This window comes from Triturus cristatus, chromosome 3_2 (assembly GCF_964204655.1).
Source record: "Triturus cristatus chromosome 3_2, aTriCri1.1, whole genome shotgun sequence".
In the NCBI taxonomy this organism is placed as follows: domain Eukaryota; kingdom Metazoa; phylum Chordata; class Amphibia; order Caudata; family Salamandridae; genus Triturus; species Triturus cristatus.
The window spans coordinates 763318309-763335476 of NC_140584.1; the positions used below are offsets into that span (position 1 = coordinate 763318309).

A 17168-nucleotide genomic window follows, 5' to 3' on the forward strand; every position below is an offset into this window, starting at 1 on the left:
AATCAAACAGTAACCCATTCAGTGTGAAGTGCAAATGTGTCGGAGAATAGAGCGATAAGTATTAGGGGATTAAAACATTATTTTAATCTGAACCATTCAAATCAGTAAATTAGCTGTTGAAAAAGAAGAGTGGGAAATATATTTTTAGAATGTTCCACCTGTAAATCTGGATTCATACAGAACGACAATCTAAAGATGATAGGATGCATAAAGAGTTGGTTTCAAAAGGCAAGCTGTACATACCAAAACGAGTAAATGGAAAGGGTCAATACTAACAAATATAATGAATTGAATCACATTGTCATTCATGCACAAAATTTCGAATTGGTTGGTATCAGTTTATGCTACTTTTCCCTTGTATCAGAGGCCTGCACAATTTGGGATTTGAAAAGACTCTATTAATAAAAGTGAAAGCATTAAAGAAGTCCAAACTGATTTTCGTTTACAAAATACAATGTAGGAAAAAAGAATCATTCCTGTTTAGTCAAGGAAAGATTAAACACTGAGGGCCTCATTTACAATATTTTGCCAGGGCAGCACCACAAGCCTTCCTGCGGCGATGTCCAACTGCAAAAGAAAAGGGCAGGTATGCGCTGTATCTTTCATTCCTGGCCTCTTTCCCTGCACTGGTGCTCTATTGGCTGATATGCGCCAACGGAGGCAGCCTTGCACCATGGTGCACGGGTGTCTGAGTTGTAAGGAAGATTGTTTTGTGTAGGAAGGGATACCTTACTGCACACAAAAAATCAATGGAGGCGATTTTCTCTTTCTATGTGTGCTGCTGAATGCAGCGCACATAGAAAGAGGAAATAAACGAGAAGAAATAAGGTTATTTCTCTGCATTGCTCCTCCCATGGGGAGGCATAGGCTGTTGACGCATTGTCAGGTTTACAGCTCGACGAAAATTTTGGAATGTTTTAAATACCATGGGTTCTACATGGGAACACCCACCGTAACTACCATTGCATGCCTCCCCATCACATTGTGAGTCAACGCATCGACTTGCGTTGCGTTGCCTCACTCTAGATCTACAAGGCCTTGAAAGGCCACGCACGGTGGTTTTACGGGACTGTGAAGATATGGCTAAGCCTTGTGCGCCACCAGAACATCACAAAAAGTGACCTGGCAGAGCACAGGGCTTGTAAATAAGCCCCTAAATCTGTTTATGAAGTGCATGATTTCAAAGACTAATACAAATAATTTGCTATGTAAATGCATTACCTGCCTGTTGGAAATTGGTTTATTAATAGTAATAAGTAGGGACCTGCCACTAGCAGTAAGGCCACAAACACAAACACAATAAAAGGTTCAGCCAAGGTCTCAATAAATGGTACCCTTGCTCAGCCCTATGTAGCTGGCTGCGAGCAAGCCGGCGGTGTGTAAAGTCAGGTGTGTAAAGCATTTAAATCCACCAATATATTAAAAAAGAACGACACAACACACAATAAAAATCCAACACCAATTTATAAACATAGGTTATATTTTTTTTATATACGAATAGACACTAAAATGACAAAAATCCAATGTAAATAACCAGAGATATGAATTTCTAAAGATAAACACTTTCTAGTGTCTAAGAACTAAAAGTGCCAACTTGGGACATCTGATAGCCCTTGAGTAGGATAAAGCCAACCGCAATAGAGCGCGCGTCAGATACACTAAGGAGAAAGCCTCAGTCAAAATTTTACCTTCACATTTAGAAGCTTTTTTCAGAGCTTGTTCTCTCTTCGTCAAGCAAGGCACTTTGTCAGGCCAGATTCACAGCGACATTGTCGGATTGGTTCAGCGTGAGGCCTCGGTCAACTTCTGGAAGTCTTGTCTATGGCTGGAGCTCCAGAGCTTTTGGAGGGACAAAACTATAATCCAGGCCAGGTTGCATTTCAAAGTTGATTCTCAATGACGGGTTGGGGAACTTATGGAGCTTTTTACCAAAGTTGCTCCAAACTTCTCCAAACCTCTGGCACTTCTTCCTGTATTTTCTCTTGTGGGTTCAAAGAGTTCAAAACACTAATCCAGGGGTCAAGAATCTCTGAGATGGCCCTTGGGATGTTGGGACTACGTTTCCCGCTGTGCACCTGTCCAAATCCTTAAAAGTCCACTGGACTCACTCCAGATGGATCCTTCTTGGTAGAGATGATGGAGGTGGAGCTCTGTTAACCTTTTGCTTTCAGAGAGTCTACTCCTTAATCCTTGTGAAGCCAAGCAAAGTCCTTAGGGCTTTAGTTACAGATTGTGCAGCAAGTGGAGTCCTTCAGAGTGCAATCCTTCGGGTGCAGATCAGGGTTCCAGGAGGGCATTCCTTATTCTCCTTGTTTTTTCAGGCAGGGATCTCAGCTGCTGGGCAATGCTCCCATATTTATTCACAGTTCCTGCTTGACAAGCAGGGAAGAACCTCTGACCAATGGGGTGCAGAGTGCCCCTCTCATGTATGACCACTTCCTCCAAAGTGGCATTTTCTTGACCCCGAAAGTGCTATTCTTCCAAAATGGAGAAACATCCACCTGGAGGGTTAGCTCTGGCTAGGCTATCCCACTGGCATGGCTAAGTTTCCTTAACACTCCCCTTCCACCCCCTCTGCTAGTCTTATTACAGGGGAAACTGTCTGGCCAGGGGATGCAGGATGTAGGGGTGAGCCTATGTGGCCCTAAACTGTTGTTCCTTCATTGAAGACCAGTTTGGCACTCCACCCCTATCCTGTCTTTTGCTCTGCAGCTGCAGTTCTCCTCCCACAGGATGTTCTTTGTCTCTAGTCTAGCCACTTCCATACTCATTCGGACAGCTTGCCTCACCTCGGCAGAGGCTGGCCAACCAGAGAAGGGCTGCTGTAAGGCAGGATTTCGGCTCATCAGTAAAGAAAGTTCTAGAACTTATTTTCTGTGATCGTTATTTATACACCTAACAGTGGAAAATTGTTTGATTTATTTTATCATTTTGATACTTTGAAGTATATTTGAATCTCCGTTCTTCAATAGTTAGACTTTAATAAAGTATTCCCATGTTAGCCTATGGAGCCCTTGAGCTACAATGGGGAAAAACAAAATTGGCAGTTTGTCCCTCACCAGGGCAAATAACACATTGTTTATAATGCCCTTGCTTATAGTTAGACAGCACTCTAGCCCTGAGGCACCGAGGGTAGAACTTGAGGGTGACCTGTATGTCAAAAAAATATATTTTGATACTTTCGAAGTACATTTGATTACAAAGTTGAATCATGAAATAATTTAAATTTAAAAGCAACCTATAAGGCAGGGCTGACTTTTCAAATGACAGCAGGCACTACAATAGTGCACACTTAAGTGCATTAAATCTACTAGGCCTCTAAGCCTACATGTCCTACCGTATACTAGGGGCTTACAGGTAGGTTGTCATATTAATTGTAATTATATCTAATTACCATATACCTTTTAAACAGAGCACTGGCCCTGGGCCTAGTTAGCAGATCCCAGGGCACAATCATAAGTTAAAAAATGGGGGTGATCATGGCAAAAAGAATGACTCTCTCACAATGGCCAAAATATATCTGCGGTTTCAGATGTGCTTGATGTCAAGGAAATGATAACAGGGTTAGATACATATGAAGTGGCCTTTGAGAACAATTGCCATGGTTGTCCTTTTCCATTTTTGAGTTACAATCTATGGAAAACCCATTTTGCATATTTATTGAAAACATCAATAATTCTGTTTCAGATTTATGAGTGACAAGCTAGGCATACAAATGTGAATGTTGTGCACATAGATGCTCTCTAAGATAAGTACTGCTCATGCAGTGCTCATGGAAATGAACAAAACGTTTTATTTTAATCTCTTGATTATTGTTCTGCGTTATCTCTTTCCAGGAGTGGCTTTTAGAAGATGCAATCTAAATGGCACCTGGGACCATGTAAACATCTTAAACCGGACATTTGCAAACTACTCTGATTGTATTCGCTTCTTGAAAGCTGAAACCAACACTGGAAAAGTAAATATTATTTATTTTTATGTATTGCTAATTATCTGTTAGAAGAGTGAGAATGATAGAGATATTTGCTAAAAAAAACACCAAAGAAAATGTTTACGTTTGCTGCCAGTATCTTTATAGTTCCACTTTTGTGATTAGTCAGATCAGGATTGGAATTGGGTTTTTTTGTTGTTTTTTTAACACTTTATCATTTTCCGACATATACATATCTAAGTGACGAATTTCACTGTGATTCATTCACAAACATTACCATTTATAACTGCATGATACCATCGTACTTAGTCATATACAGAATATGTAGCAAATAATGATAAAGTATACATTATTCGACCGCTACATGATATTCCTCTTATTAACAAACCATTCTCCAATGTCCTTGTCTGCATCCCCGTCACTTGCCGGAAATATTTGTACAATGTTTTATTACATCTTACATTCAGCCCACTCCGGTCAGGACTATTCCTGAAGGTGTGTGGTTAGGGGTGATGGGCTCCAGGTTCTGCAAGTATGCTCCAGGTTCTGCAAGTATGTCTTTAGCGGACCCCATATGTCTTTTGGTCGGGACCTGGGTGTGAGCAACATGGCATACAATTTGCAGTTCGTATTGCAGAAGGTAAGACTTACAAGCCGTGCATCTTTTGCAGGGAGAATTCTGTTGCCTCTTCTAATAGCTATCTCGCATTTAGCCAATGGCAACGCCAGTGCAATGAACTTGCGTAGTTTCTTTGACATATTGTAAACATATCCCAGAACTGCAACCTCAGGTGTGGGGTCTATTTCCAACTGCATCATCTGGGATATTGCTGTGAAAATGGCTGTCCAGAACTCCCCAATCTTGGGGCAAGTCTACGTCAAGTGGGAAAAATCAGCATGTGGGCTTCCACACTTCCGGCAATTGTGGGGCTGGGCTGGGTCATAAGCCTGGAGCTTGGCAAGCGTCATATACACCCTCCATAGATATTTAAAATGTATCAGCTTATGCCTGCTGTTAAGGGAGACTTCTCTAATTTGCGAACAGCAGAGAGCCCACTGGTCATCCAGGATGGGTGCCACAGGTCTCGCTCCCAGGCTGCTCGGATCCCAGCGTCCTGGCTCGGAACAAGAGTCATACTGGCCTTGTATAACCTTGAGATTAATTTACTCCTGTCAGAATTAGGTATTAAAAGGGTTAAAGGAGCTAAAGACTGCGGTTCCAGTGGGTATTCAGATATTTTGGCTCATAGTGCCCTGCGTACCCGACTGAAAACAAACTGATCCATGAAGGTCGACCCGGCCCCCATTTTTATGTGGAACATGTATAAGAACTTAGGGAGTACTCTCATCTTCATTAGCGCAATTCTACCAGACATTGATAGCGGGAGCCTTATCCAACATTCATTCTGCGCCTCTAGGTTGTGTACAGCCAAGCTGTAATTCAGCCTAACAGTTTGCTCAGCTTCTCTATGGATTTGAATTCCCAAATACTGGACCGAGTCGTGGCACCACTTCTATGGGAATTTGGACACCCATTTGGCAGTGCCAGTCAATAACGGGAGTAGCTCGGACGTGCTCCAATTTATACCCAATCCCAAGTATACACTAAAGCGGTGAATCTCTCTGATAAGGGGATCTACATTTTCCTGCGGGCAGCGGACATATAGTACGACATCATCCGCGTTTAACGAGATGAGAAGGGGGCCCATATGAAAGGCCATTCTAAGGAGTCAAATACCTTTTAAGAGTCTAGCAGGACTGCCGCCGCAGGCACCTCTGGCGCAATTCTGTGTAACACTGCGAACAATGTGCGCAGATTTAGCGCGTGGAACTGTGGGGAACGAAACATGACTGCACCGGGGATATGATGTCTAGGTGTAAAACCAGTCTCAACACAATCATTTAGGCCAAAATGTTATAGTCCAAATTCAAATGCGATAATGGACTATAAGAGCAGTAGCTTAGTGGGTCCTTGCCAGGTTTGAGGAGCAAGACAATTACAGCCTCACGGAGTGTGGGAGGTAAAAATGTATTTTCCAGGGCTTCATTACATACCTCAAGGAGGTGTAGTGCTTGTAAAATATGCCTGTAACGCCATCGAGCCCCAGCGCCGTAGTACAATTTAAGGCCTCTATGGCACTAACTATTTCATTTTTGGAGAATGGCTCTGCTAAGAACCTCTGCATATAGTCTTCTAGCCATACCATGGCTATCTCATTCAGGTATTTCCTGCAGTCTTCAGCATTGTACGCTGTGCATGTGGTGTATAAAATGGTGTAGTACTGAAGGAACTCCTCCCTGATCTGCTGCGTGTCAGTGTGTACCTGCCCGTCGTTGAAGTAGATGGAAGTAATGGAAGCTTTCCTCACGCAAGGTTTCAACAATTGTGCCAATGTGTGACCCGGCCTATCTCCCTTGCCATACCGCCTATCGGTGGCGTATTTCTCCAGAAAATGTATTTCACTTTCAGTAGCTTCCCTGAACTCTGTCAGTAGCAACAGGCGACGGGCCTGTCCAGCCGGGTCTGGCTGTTTGAGCTGCTCCTTATCTAATGCATTTAATTGGTTCTCTATACGAGCAATGATGCCTCTCAATGACTACAATACCCCAGCATGCTTGGCGATGCATTCCCCCCTTATGTATGCTTTGAATACATCCCACAAGGTTGCCCATGCACTGACCAATCCCACATTGAGATCAAAGTATGTCGCTCTTGCTTCCCAAATCTCTGCGGAGAATACTGCATCATTTAGAGCCTGCTCTGGAAATCTCCACTGTCTCTCACTAACCTCTGATCTGGGGAGTTGGATTTGCATGACAACCGGGGAGTGGTCCGAATACTTTCTAGGCAGATGAATCATTGACCGGAAAAAGAGAGCCATTGTGTGCGAGATCAGCCAGAAGTCCAGTCTCACCCAAGTGTCGTGTGGTGCTGAATAATGAGTGTATGCAAGTTTGTTCGGGCCATATGCACACTATATATCCACCAGCCCAAGATAATCGCAAATATCTCCAAGCACTCGGCTAGCTTGGGGCATTCTGGCTAGGGAATCTGCAGTGCTATCCTTTTCTGGCAGCAGAAGAAGGTTGAAATCACCCCCAAGCAGATATAATCTGCACCTAAGGGAAGTAGCAGGGCATTCAGAGTGTGGAAAAACTCTGGGTCATCCACATTTGGCGCATATACACACATTAGAGCGATGGTACTAAAGTAAAGCGGCCTGCCCTATTGTTGTGTGCGCTGTGTAGTTGGAAGGGCAATTGTTTATGCCCCTGGAGTATGTACTGTAATCCGCAAAGCAGCGGTGCGCCTCCAACTAGAGGCAAATGTGTTAGGCGAGGTGGGGGACAGGTGGGTTTCCTGTAGAAACACGATGTCAGCCTTATTACGCTGCAGATAATTTAAAACAAGCTTTCCCTTTCTGGTATTGTTCAAACCCTGCACATTCCATGTGAGGAAATTAATGTCTGAGACAGTGGAGAGCCTACCCGCCATCCTCACATGTGGTCTCAGTTGTAAACTGCAGAAGTATATCAATAGCAGCATTTGGTGTATAACAGTGAACCAATTGTGTCTGGAACAGATAATAGCATACAACAAAAGAAACCCCCACCCGCCCATCCCCACATCCTCGACCTAGAGGAAATCCCAAATCCCAATAGTTTTCTAAAGCAAACGTTACTATTCCCAACTGTGAACATACCAAGAAATGTGCAAAAGCACTGGGGGGAGGCAACGCCCCGCCTTATCCCCGGTAACTTAAACATGCAATTAAAATGAGTTCAGCATGGCCAGTGTCCTGAGTCCACTACCTTAATTACTGGAAAAAAGAAGGAATTAGGTAAGTACACCCAATACTTATAAACATGTTGCAATAACAAAGTCTTTCAGCTGGCAGTAAACAGTTGCATACTGGAGCTGGAGTCCGGCCTTTGGGGCGAACGCTCTGGTGTGGGCGATTTCCTTGATGGCCCGATATTTGCTCGAGTTCCTAGGAACTCTTGTGCCTCCACTGGAGAATCGAAAATTCTTGATCTGCCATCGACATCCACCTTAAGTCACGCTGGATATAGCATTCCGTATTTCAGTCCTGCCTTGCGTAGCGTGGTTTTGATCATTGCGAATTTCCGACGGGGCTCTTGCACCATCGCTGTGAAATCAGGGTACAGGTAGATGGAGGAGCCCTGCCATTCCAGTGACCCCCAGTTTTGTGCCATCCCCAAGGCTGTATCCCTGTCCTTAAAGTTCAGAAGCCGTGCAATAATAGGGTGGGGGGATAACCAGGGTTAGGCCGGGGACCGACGGGCCTGTGTGCTCTTTCAACATCAAAGGTGAGGATTCCCTCCCGAATAAATCAGTTAGGAGAACCTCCACAAAACCATCCAGTTGACCTGTATTCGTTGACTCAGGCACTCCTATGATGCGAATGTTGTTGCGTCTCCCTCTAGTTCAAGGTCCTCGTTCTTTAAGGTGATATTCTTGAGGAGGCCTTCCATTCTCTCCAACAGCTTGGCAGCATGACCCAAACCATCCTCTAAGTCCGAGATACTGCCTTCAGTAGTGTCGAGTCTCTTGTCATGCTGATCCAGTCTGGCCCCCATTTTGTCCAGCCGTTTGTCAAGCGCGTCAAAACGAGTATCCAGTGCCTTAAAGTCCGTTTTGAGTTCGGCCATGAGTGCTTCGGTGCCTTGTGTGGGGGTCTGTGGTGGGGCGGTAATATTATTTTCTCCCTCCGCCATCGTGGTGTTTGGAGAATCTGTCCTGCTGCCAGCCTTTTCAAAGTTTAACTTCCTCTGCTTTGGCTCCCCCTTGCCCATGGCCTCAAGAAAATGGTGGCGCAATTAACCAGGTGTAGATGAGTCCTGTTGTTCCACGAATATGCCTCCCAAAGGACGATCTGTACCAGAGGTGACAAGTCCTCTTTTTTTACCCCCCGCCACTGTCAAGCACGGTCACCCCCGGTGGCGCTGTCTAGCAGATGTCAGCAGAGCTTTCTGGTTATGATGCCCCACTACGTGGGGTATGCGCCTTGTTTGGGGACTCGCAAAAAATTGGTCGCCCAACTAGTATACAGGTGTGGTCAGCGCGGGTCACTTCCTCAATGGACAACTGGATTGCCTCTATGTTTTTTATACCGCCCTGAGGGTCTCGAAGATGACGTACCTACCATTCTGGTTGTAATAAATTCTCCAACCCGCAGGGGGGGCAATTTCAGAGACTGGTAAAGTGGATGATCACCCGTCCCCAGCTCGGGGCTTTCAGTCTTCCAGGGCACTGGGGCGATGGGCGGGCCTACCTTCGGCTTGCAGGACTGCCTGATACTTCCTGGCCGCTCCGTGGTGCCTAAGTAGCGCAGTTGCAAAGTGTCTTGGGGTTGCGGAGTAGTGCTGCCAGTCCCTGAAGAAGGCCGTAAGTGTTTGATTTAAGGGAGGACCGCCCCCGGCTTATGGCAGCAGTGATACTGTTTGAAAATATAACAAATGCTAATGTTATGCCAGCGTAAGCATCACACTGGGCCAGGCACCACTGTGTCGAGAATGCCCAAAATGTATAAAGAAGGACAATCAGTATGGCAATACAGACCTTACACAGTAGTGAGTACCACCATGTGAAGAACACGCACAATACTGCAAGAACTGCCACCATTATGTAATCACACATGTTCTCCATCACTCAGTAATACTTGGTGCATGTTAGCAAAAATATGAGAAATCAGCCACATACACATATCCACAAAATATTCAGGGCATACAAGTATTACGGTTTAAAGGAAGGGCAAGTGAGGGTCTTTATTCGGCAGAGGAGAATGTGTGACAGTAAGGTATAGTAAGCATAGCTGTTTGTTGGCCGGTTCCCAATGATACACATCCATAGAAACCATTAATTTTACCTTTAGTGAATATGAAATGTGCACACGTTGGTGGCAGTTGGCACAACATGTTCTGGTCATCTCCAGCTATGTCCAGACATTAAAACTGACCATTGGTTTGAAAAAAAACACAGTTTTCTTTAGGAAATGTACTTGTTAATGCACACAAGTCTCATGCTGCAGATAGCACTTTCCACTATTTAGCTGTCAGTGAACAGCGCCTTGAAAAATGATCCTGTGCTAACTGTGTTTGCTAAATAATCTCTGGCAATCAAAGCAGAGAAATTACCATTTAAAGTACATATCTATGCTTCCCATGAATCTTTCTTATAGTCTGTGTATCTTCTACAACCTGAAACTGTTGGTTGTTAATTTGCCTGTGTCACTTTAAAACATTGTTAATCCCTCTGTTCACCTGCCCTGTCTTTGCCCAGTGGCGGCTGTTTTATGTTACAGTCATCTGTACTTTACTCAAGTATTACTTGCTATTTCTTCAGTAAAATGTTCTATTTTTATCATTTGCGACAAGAGAGTCTCTGAAAACAACAGTAGTGCAGACATATGTCATCATGCTTACTAGTTGGAAGTTATCTAGGGCTGTGTGAAATTGGGTATTTTGTGACGAATGTTTCAATATTCAATGGAAGTTTATAGCTTAGGTGTGCTTCGTTGAAAAAGTATTGACTTGCAGTGTCACCTGTGTGGGCAATTGTTTTGTTTCTGTGTCTGACTGAGCAAAGTGGTGCTTTTGTTGTGACTCTACTGCATTGGACTGGATTTAGGAATTTAAGTGATGTAGAAGATTTGCTTGGTTGAGAAGCAACCCGGAAGGACAGAGGCAATTAATGGATACAGGCAGTGATGGCAGGCGATCTCTGAAGTCAACCAAGGTGATGCATGAGGGAACCCCACTAGTACTTTATATGGGCAGAAAGGGTAAATGCTCAGCAAAGTCCACCCAAGAGGGACAGGTGAGCGTCACTCGGTCATGCATTGGTTACATGAAGCCAGCTTTAATGCACTTGCGCAAGGGCAGCAGGTGAGTGACCTAACAGCAAGCACTGGAAACTCAGAATCCATGATGAGCAATCCAGAGAGTCCTGCCATGGTCAACATGGAGCTAAGCCAACATCCAGATTAAATGATTATATTGAGTTTCCTTTCAGGAGTGAGAGAGTTACACCATCAAGCACAGAGCGCAGAAGGGCAGGCATAGGCAAAGTTATTTAAAGACTATTAGAGCTACATATGAGGAGCCCACAGTTATGTGCTGTGTCAGCAACCCCGGGTAAGCCAAGGTTTCTTGGAATAGCTACCGTCAGGCATCCAACAACCTCACAAATAGTTCACATGTAGCATACATAGCATGATCTGTGCCAGACATCCCATTTGCCCTTCTGAGCTTTCAATTGACAAACAATTGCATGTTGGGAGTTGCAGTCCTTGTGTCCTACCATTGAACTATCAGGACTAACACATCTGACACACACATATTTCAGCAAAACAGCCCGGAACAGGAAACAATTCTGCAAACATGTATAGAGCTGACACCTTAAGTCCACATATCCTGTACCCTACCCAAATCTATATTGATTCCTTTCAAAATGCTCCGCACTACTGTACTACTAGCAGTCTTGTGTCGCGCAAGCCAAAGTATGTGCTACAAGAGGCAGAGTATTAAGGAGCTTCATGTATCATCCTAGTGTGGAACTAAACGTGCAGCACGAGACACTCACTGGAGATGCAGATCATTTCTGGACAGTTCAGCGGGTTGGGTGTGTGCTGCTGAATGCATATGCATACTTCAGGCCACTGGTTTGCATGTTAAATACCAGAATGCATTGTGAGGTAAACACAACTGCTTAACAGTCAGGCAACTAAAGGGTTTTCTAACACGCCGGCTACAGATCTTCGTTCAGCCAACAGATCCTCTCTAACCCTAGATAGTGTAATCTATCCTGCTAGATCGATGAAAAGAGCGTAATTAGATTGGAGAACAATTGCATCCTCTAGACGAGTGAGTTTATTGTATAAGACCTACATTACATCAAAGGCCATGTGTGAACCTCAATTTACCTGCCTTTGGCTAGAATCGATGACAGTGGAAGAGGAGAATAGCAGACGGGATACTGCGCGCGTCTAGTTTTAAAGAGCACCAAACTGGTTTACAATTTAAATGGATCGGTAGTGCGGAGTTAAAACCAGGAATGCGGTCCTACCCATAGAAATGAATGGTGCCTAGACTTTGGGTGAGGCAATTATGTAAAATGTACTCACGCCCATAAAATTTGGGATTTTTGAATTATGTGAATTTTTCGAAACTGAGTGAATTTAAGATTATAACATTTCAGAAACTCTTTTACCGTGGGGATTGGTTAGAACAGAAAATGTCTTGTGAGCGACATTACCAGCTCGAACTAGTCCCTTTGCCTTGCCTGAATTAAGACCACGTGGTGTGACCGTGCATTAAATGTTTCCAAAAATAAAGCAGAATGGATTTTGTGACTTTTTTTGCGTAATTTTCATAAAATCCCACATATTTCGCACAGACCAATGTTAGACAGAATCTAGGTATTGACAGATGTTTGCACTGGACGTGCACAGCAACACAAATGTAGGTCACCTGTTGGTGGGCGCCAGCATCTTTATTCTTTCACAAAGGAGAAAAGGCGGCAGCCGTACTTAAAAAAAAAAAGGGGTAGCCATGCACGGAGCGCAGCTTTGCGCATTTCCTGTATGCATACAGCTGCGATGTCATGTTCTGAAACTAGACTTTGTCTGAACGCAGTCACACCCAAACATGCTGTCATTACAAAGCAGCAAAGCTTCGATTTCAGTTTGTGATACCAGTCTGTGTGAGTATTGCCCCATCTCTTACAAATAGCAAGCAAGAAATATTATGCTGCAATGACAGAAAGGAGAGGATGATGACCGTAGGAGTACTCAGTGAGCTAATGTCCAATAATACCGCGGTGAGCAGACAGGATAGAAGAAGGCTTACAGAGCTTGAATGAAAAACTCCTCCTCTGAATATTTGCTAAGGGCTATCTCAAGACAGCCTCGGCTGCCCAGCTTGTTACATCTGGAGGCATTCTAATGCTCTGTTGTTCCCTTGATCCAGCACAAATCTGGAAATGGGGAACAACATTTACTGATATCCTCCCTGCATCGCAGACCCAACGTCACACTAGCTCATTCACACACACATTCATTGGTGGGGCCCATAACACCAACACTCATACGTCTCTCTCACAAGTCTGCACACAGGAGGGATGAGTAATTCAAGCGCTGGACATGTGGGGGGAAATACCTTATAGCCGATAGGGAGAGAGAAAGTCAATTTACATGATATACATCAACATCCTTCGGATATAGATCCCTAGCCCCAAACATCAAGGCACTCCACCCACTTGGTCAACGGACCAATTTAGTTGGATTGGTTGATGGTGATTTAGAACCAGCTAAAACACATTTTAAGACTCAGAATCCTTATATCCCTTAACGAAACCACAAACTCATATTTCTTGTTAATCAATATTTGTTTATCTACATTTTCATAATGATTAATGTTTGCATTTGTCTCGTCAAAGTTTAGAATTTTTAGATCAATTCAAATAAATCACAGAACATCATATTTACCTAATCTGGCTATTTGAAGTCCTCTAATTCATTGGCTCTGCATAACCAAATTTTGTTGTAAACTGTCCTGGAAAGCAGGCCAAAGCTCAAAGTCCTCTGCTCAGCACGGTACAGTCCCAATTTATCAAAGGACCAGAAATCGTGCAAGCATCTATCATAGCCCATGGATTTAGAAACAGTTTGCAGTAATCAAGCGGTAGGGCAGCATCTGGATCATCAGGAAAGGCTTCACGAACATAGCTTCAAACAAAGAAAAGATGAAGTAGTTGAGTACCCCTCCCTTTTCTACTACGCTTTTTATAATAAAATCAAGTTAAAGAAGATGCAAATTTAAGCTTTAGAACAGTCGTGATTGGCTGGTTGAGATGGTCCGACTTTTATTCCAAGATTTTTAGTACAGTTCGAGGGGTAAGGTCATTGGTCAGCGAAGTGTCGGCTTGTTCCGGATTACTGTAAGGTTGATTGTTCCCCTGTCTTGGCGAACGTCCCGTTTCATATCCTTGACTGGGTACATGATGTGCAAAGGTCGCTATGAGGTTTAGGAGATTTCTTGCACATGTGCAGCTCACTCCGCGCCTCATGAGACAGTGGCCACGTCTGCGTGTGGTGTCAGCGGCCTTATTGGATTTAGACCCAGATGCCAACTTAAGCGAAACAAACACAAAATAATAATTAATTCATAGAAATGGTGATTCTAATGTTAACCCCTGGCTAAGCCCTCTATGTGCTTGTATTTATCTAGCATATAGCGACATTTAAAGCAATTATATTCACCTTTTTCGATCCTTCTCGAGGGTGCAACATCACAAAGCAACATATATCATGTAGTATTCTATTACCACATACACTATCTTAATATGCGTGCACATTTTAGTTATAAGAGTTATTTAGCCACGCAAATAGCAAATCCCATGTGTAGTTTAAGTTTTAATAATGTTGATTAGTATACATGCAATACTCATTTAATATTATTATAATTAATAGATTATATAATTAGTATTTTCATGCAGGAATAGAGGAGGTATACAAAAGTTTGCACTACCTGCTCCATCACCCTCATAAACACTGCCCACAAATTAATGACAGAAATTAACGCTGGCCTCTGTTTAAGATCCAGTGCCCCAAATCTCTTGCGCTGGCATGTGTGACCAAAGTGTCTACATGGGTTTCATTTAAGTAGAAGATTTATGCTGCAGCAGAAAATGAAGTATGACGCCCAGTGCATAGAACAGAAGAGGTGCGTGTGCTCTGGTTGATAAAAGATCACACAAACTAGGATGCCATTAAGGAAGACTGAATTCAAGTATGTGAGGCTGGACGTGATGTGCATTGCAGCACATGTTTACCTCATTGTAAGATGAGTTAAGCTGAAGGAAGAGAGAAGGTGTAAGACATCAAGTTATTGGTTAAGGGGCAACTACAATCCTTGTCAGAGTGAATCAAAAACGTCAGTAAATTACCTGTGCTGAACTCTCTGGTAGCTTACCACAAAGCAGTCAGGCTTAAATTAGAGCCAAAGTGTAAAGTATTTATCACATATACAAACAGTAATAAAGCTACAGCACAACACAAGAAAAGACCCAAACCAATGTAGAAAAGTAGAGTAAATTTTAATGAATAGAATGACAAAATGACAAAACTCCAATCAAGAATTCCCAAAACATGCAGTTTTAGAGTTTTACGTAGGTATAGGTCTTAAAAGCACAATCCACCACTCACAGTCATCTGGCAGTGCTAGACTGGGTGAAGTCACATGTTCAGGATGACCACTATGGAGCACAGGCCGGATAAAAGGACCAGGTTGGCCCTGCTGAAAAAGTCACCTTCTCAAAGAGTCCAGAACTTCAGGATTTCTCTTTTTCTTCTAAAGGGGTTTAATCTGATGTCAGCCAAGGGACTAGGACCTGGGAGGGCAACCCCTTAGGTTTAGTGACTCACTCTAGCAGAGGCCAGCAGGGCTAGGGTCAGTGCATTTCTAGATGATCACCTGCTAGGAGGCCTCTGGAGCTTGTTGTGTCACTTTAGCTCAGAACAGGAGGTCATCCAACTGACCGTTGGAGTCCGTCAGGTAGCCTGGGATGAAGGGAGCAGGTGCAGTCTTTCTTCACAGAGAGCACAGCAGGCCTCAAGTAGTGGGGTAGTCCTCTGGGGAACAAGACAGGCCTTATGTTGCAGAGAAATCCTGTGGGAAGCAAGGCAAGCCTCAAGCAGCAGGACAGTCCTCTGCTAGCCGTAGAGCAGTCCTCTGGGGAACAAGGCAGGCCTTAAGCAGCAGAGCAGTCTTCAAGGGAACAAATCAAGCCTCAGGCAGCAGGACAGTCCTCTGGAGAACAAGGCAGTCCATCTTCGATAATATTTGCAGGTCCAGGAGTGTACTGAAGAGGGGCTCAGGAGGTTCATTATTTATACCTGGTGCCATCCTTTTATGTGAATTTTCTAGACTAACACCACATCTGGTTTTGAAACATTCTTCCCTTCCCCTCGGGGGGGATGCAGCTTAGGAACTGTGACCAGGCCCTCTTCTTCCACCTCCTCCTCCTCTAAGTCTATCTTCTCACCCTCAAGGCTTTACTCTTCTTGCCTCTCTGGTGTAGCTAGCATTCTTCCAAATCTCCTCAAGGGTTGTGAGGGCTATATGGAGTACCACTTTGGTGTCCTTTCTCCCCACATTTAGCCCACTCTCATTGGAGAGCCTCTGCTGCTCCACCCAGCTGAGGCTGTCCGCATTGCCCCGTTCCTACTTCATTGTACCACAAAGGATGTGAGGTCAACTTAAATTTGGAAAAAGGTAAAAAATTGCCAAATCAAAACCTAAGGAGAGTTTAAAAAGAGGTAAACTCTGATGTTAGATTTTTTTTATAAGGGATTTTAGTGCTATGCAAATCACAAATACTAGTTCTAGATCCCACAGCTACCACCAATGTAAGAAATCAATTATAGGTTAGGGTTGGAAACCATACTCAAGCAACAACCACAATCCTTGTCAGGGTGAACTGCAAAAGGCACTATATTATGCTATGCCTAACCTTCTAGTGGCTTGACACGAAGCAGTCAGGATCCACTTAGAGGCAAAGTGTAAAGTTTTAATATGTTACACAGACTCTAATAAAGTGAAAATACAAAACTAGAAAAATGTTAAACCAATTTATGAAGATACAGTAGACTTTGTTAAATGAAATCACCCTAAGATGTTCAATAACCAATCAGTAGAACCAAATATGTGAGTTTTTAAGGTTCAGAGAGAAAACCATGCCAAAAAGAGAAAAGCTCCCCTCGTGGTAATCTGGTCATGTTAGATCGGGTCAAAGTTACAAGTTCAGGCTGACCGTGATGGGAGTTGCACCGTTGTGTCTTTGGTGTTTAGATGGACGTCCTGCATCAGTCTGTGGTACGCTGCATCAGTTTCGATGAAGCCACCGATCAGAAGCTGCAAGGTGTTGTGACACAAAGTCCTGCATCCGGTTGCATCATGCTGAGTCAGTGCCAAGGAAGCCACCAGTCAGGAGTTGCAAGGTTATGTGATGCGATGTCCTGCTTCGGCTTGCATTGCACTGTGTAGGTTCTGATGAAACCATCAGTTGCAGCCGGGAGGAGTACATTTTGACTCCAGCCAAGGGTCCCAGACCTGGGTGGCGTTTCTTTGGGTTCAGGACTTGCCTGGGCAGTTGCAGGGCAGATTTATGGAGCTTGTTGTGTTCCTGAGGCCAACTCACTCTGGTGGTCCTCTG

At 43.9% G+C, this 17168-nt stretch overlaps 1 protein-coding gene across 1 annotated transcript in view; it reads left to right on the plus strand.

Annotated features, from left to right (window-relative positions):
* PTH2R (parathyroid hormone 2 receptor) overlaps positions 1-17168 on the plus strand; it is a 1278649-nt gene that overhangs the window by 531071 nt on the left and 730410 nt on the right. The window contains exon 4 of the mRNA XM_085646864.1: positions 3837-3958. Within this exon, the coding sequence (XP_085502990.1) occupies positions 3837-3958 (122 nt within the window). The remainder of the gene's footprint in view (positions 1-3836; positions 3959-17168) is intronic.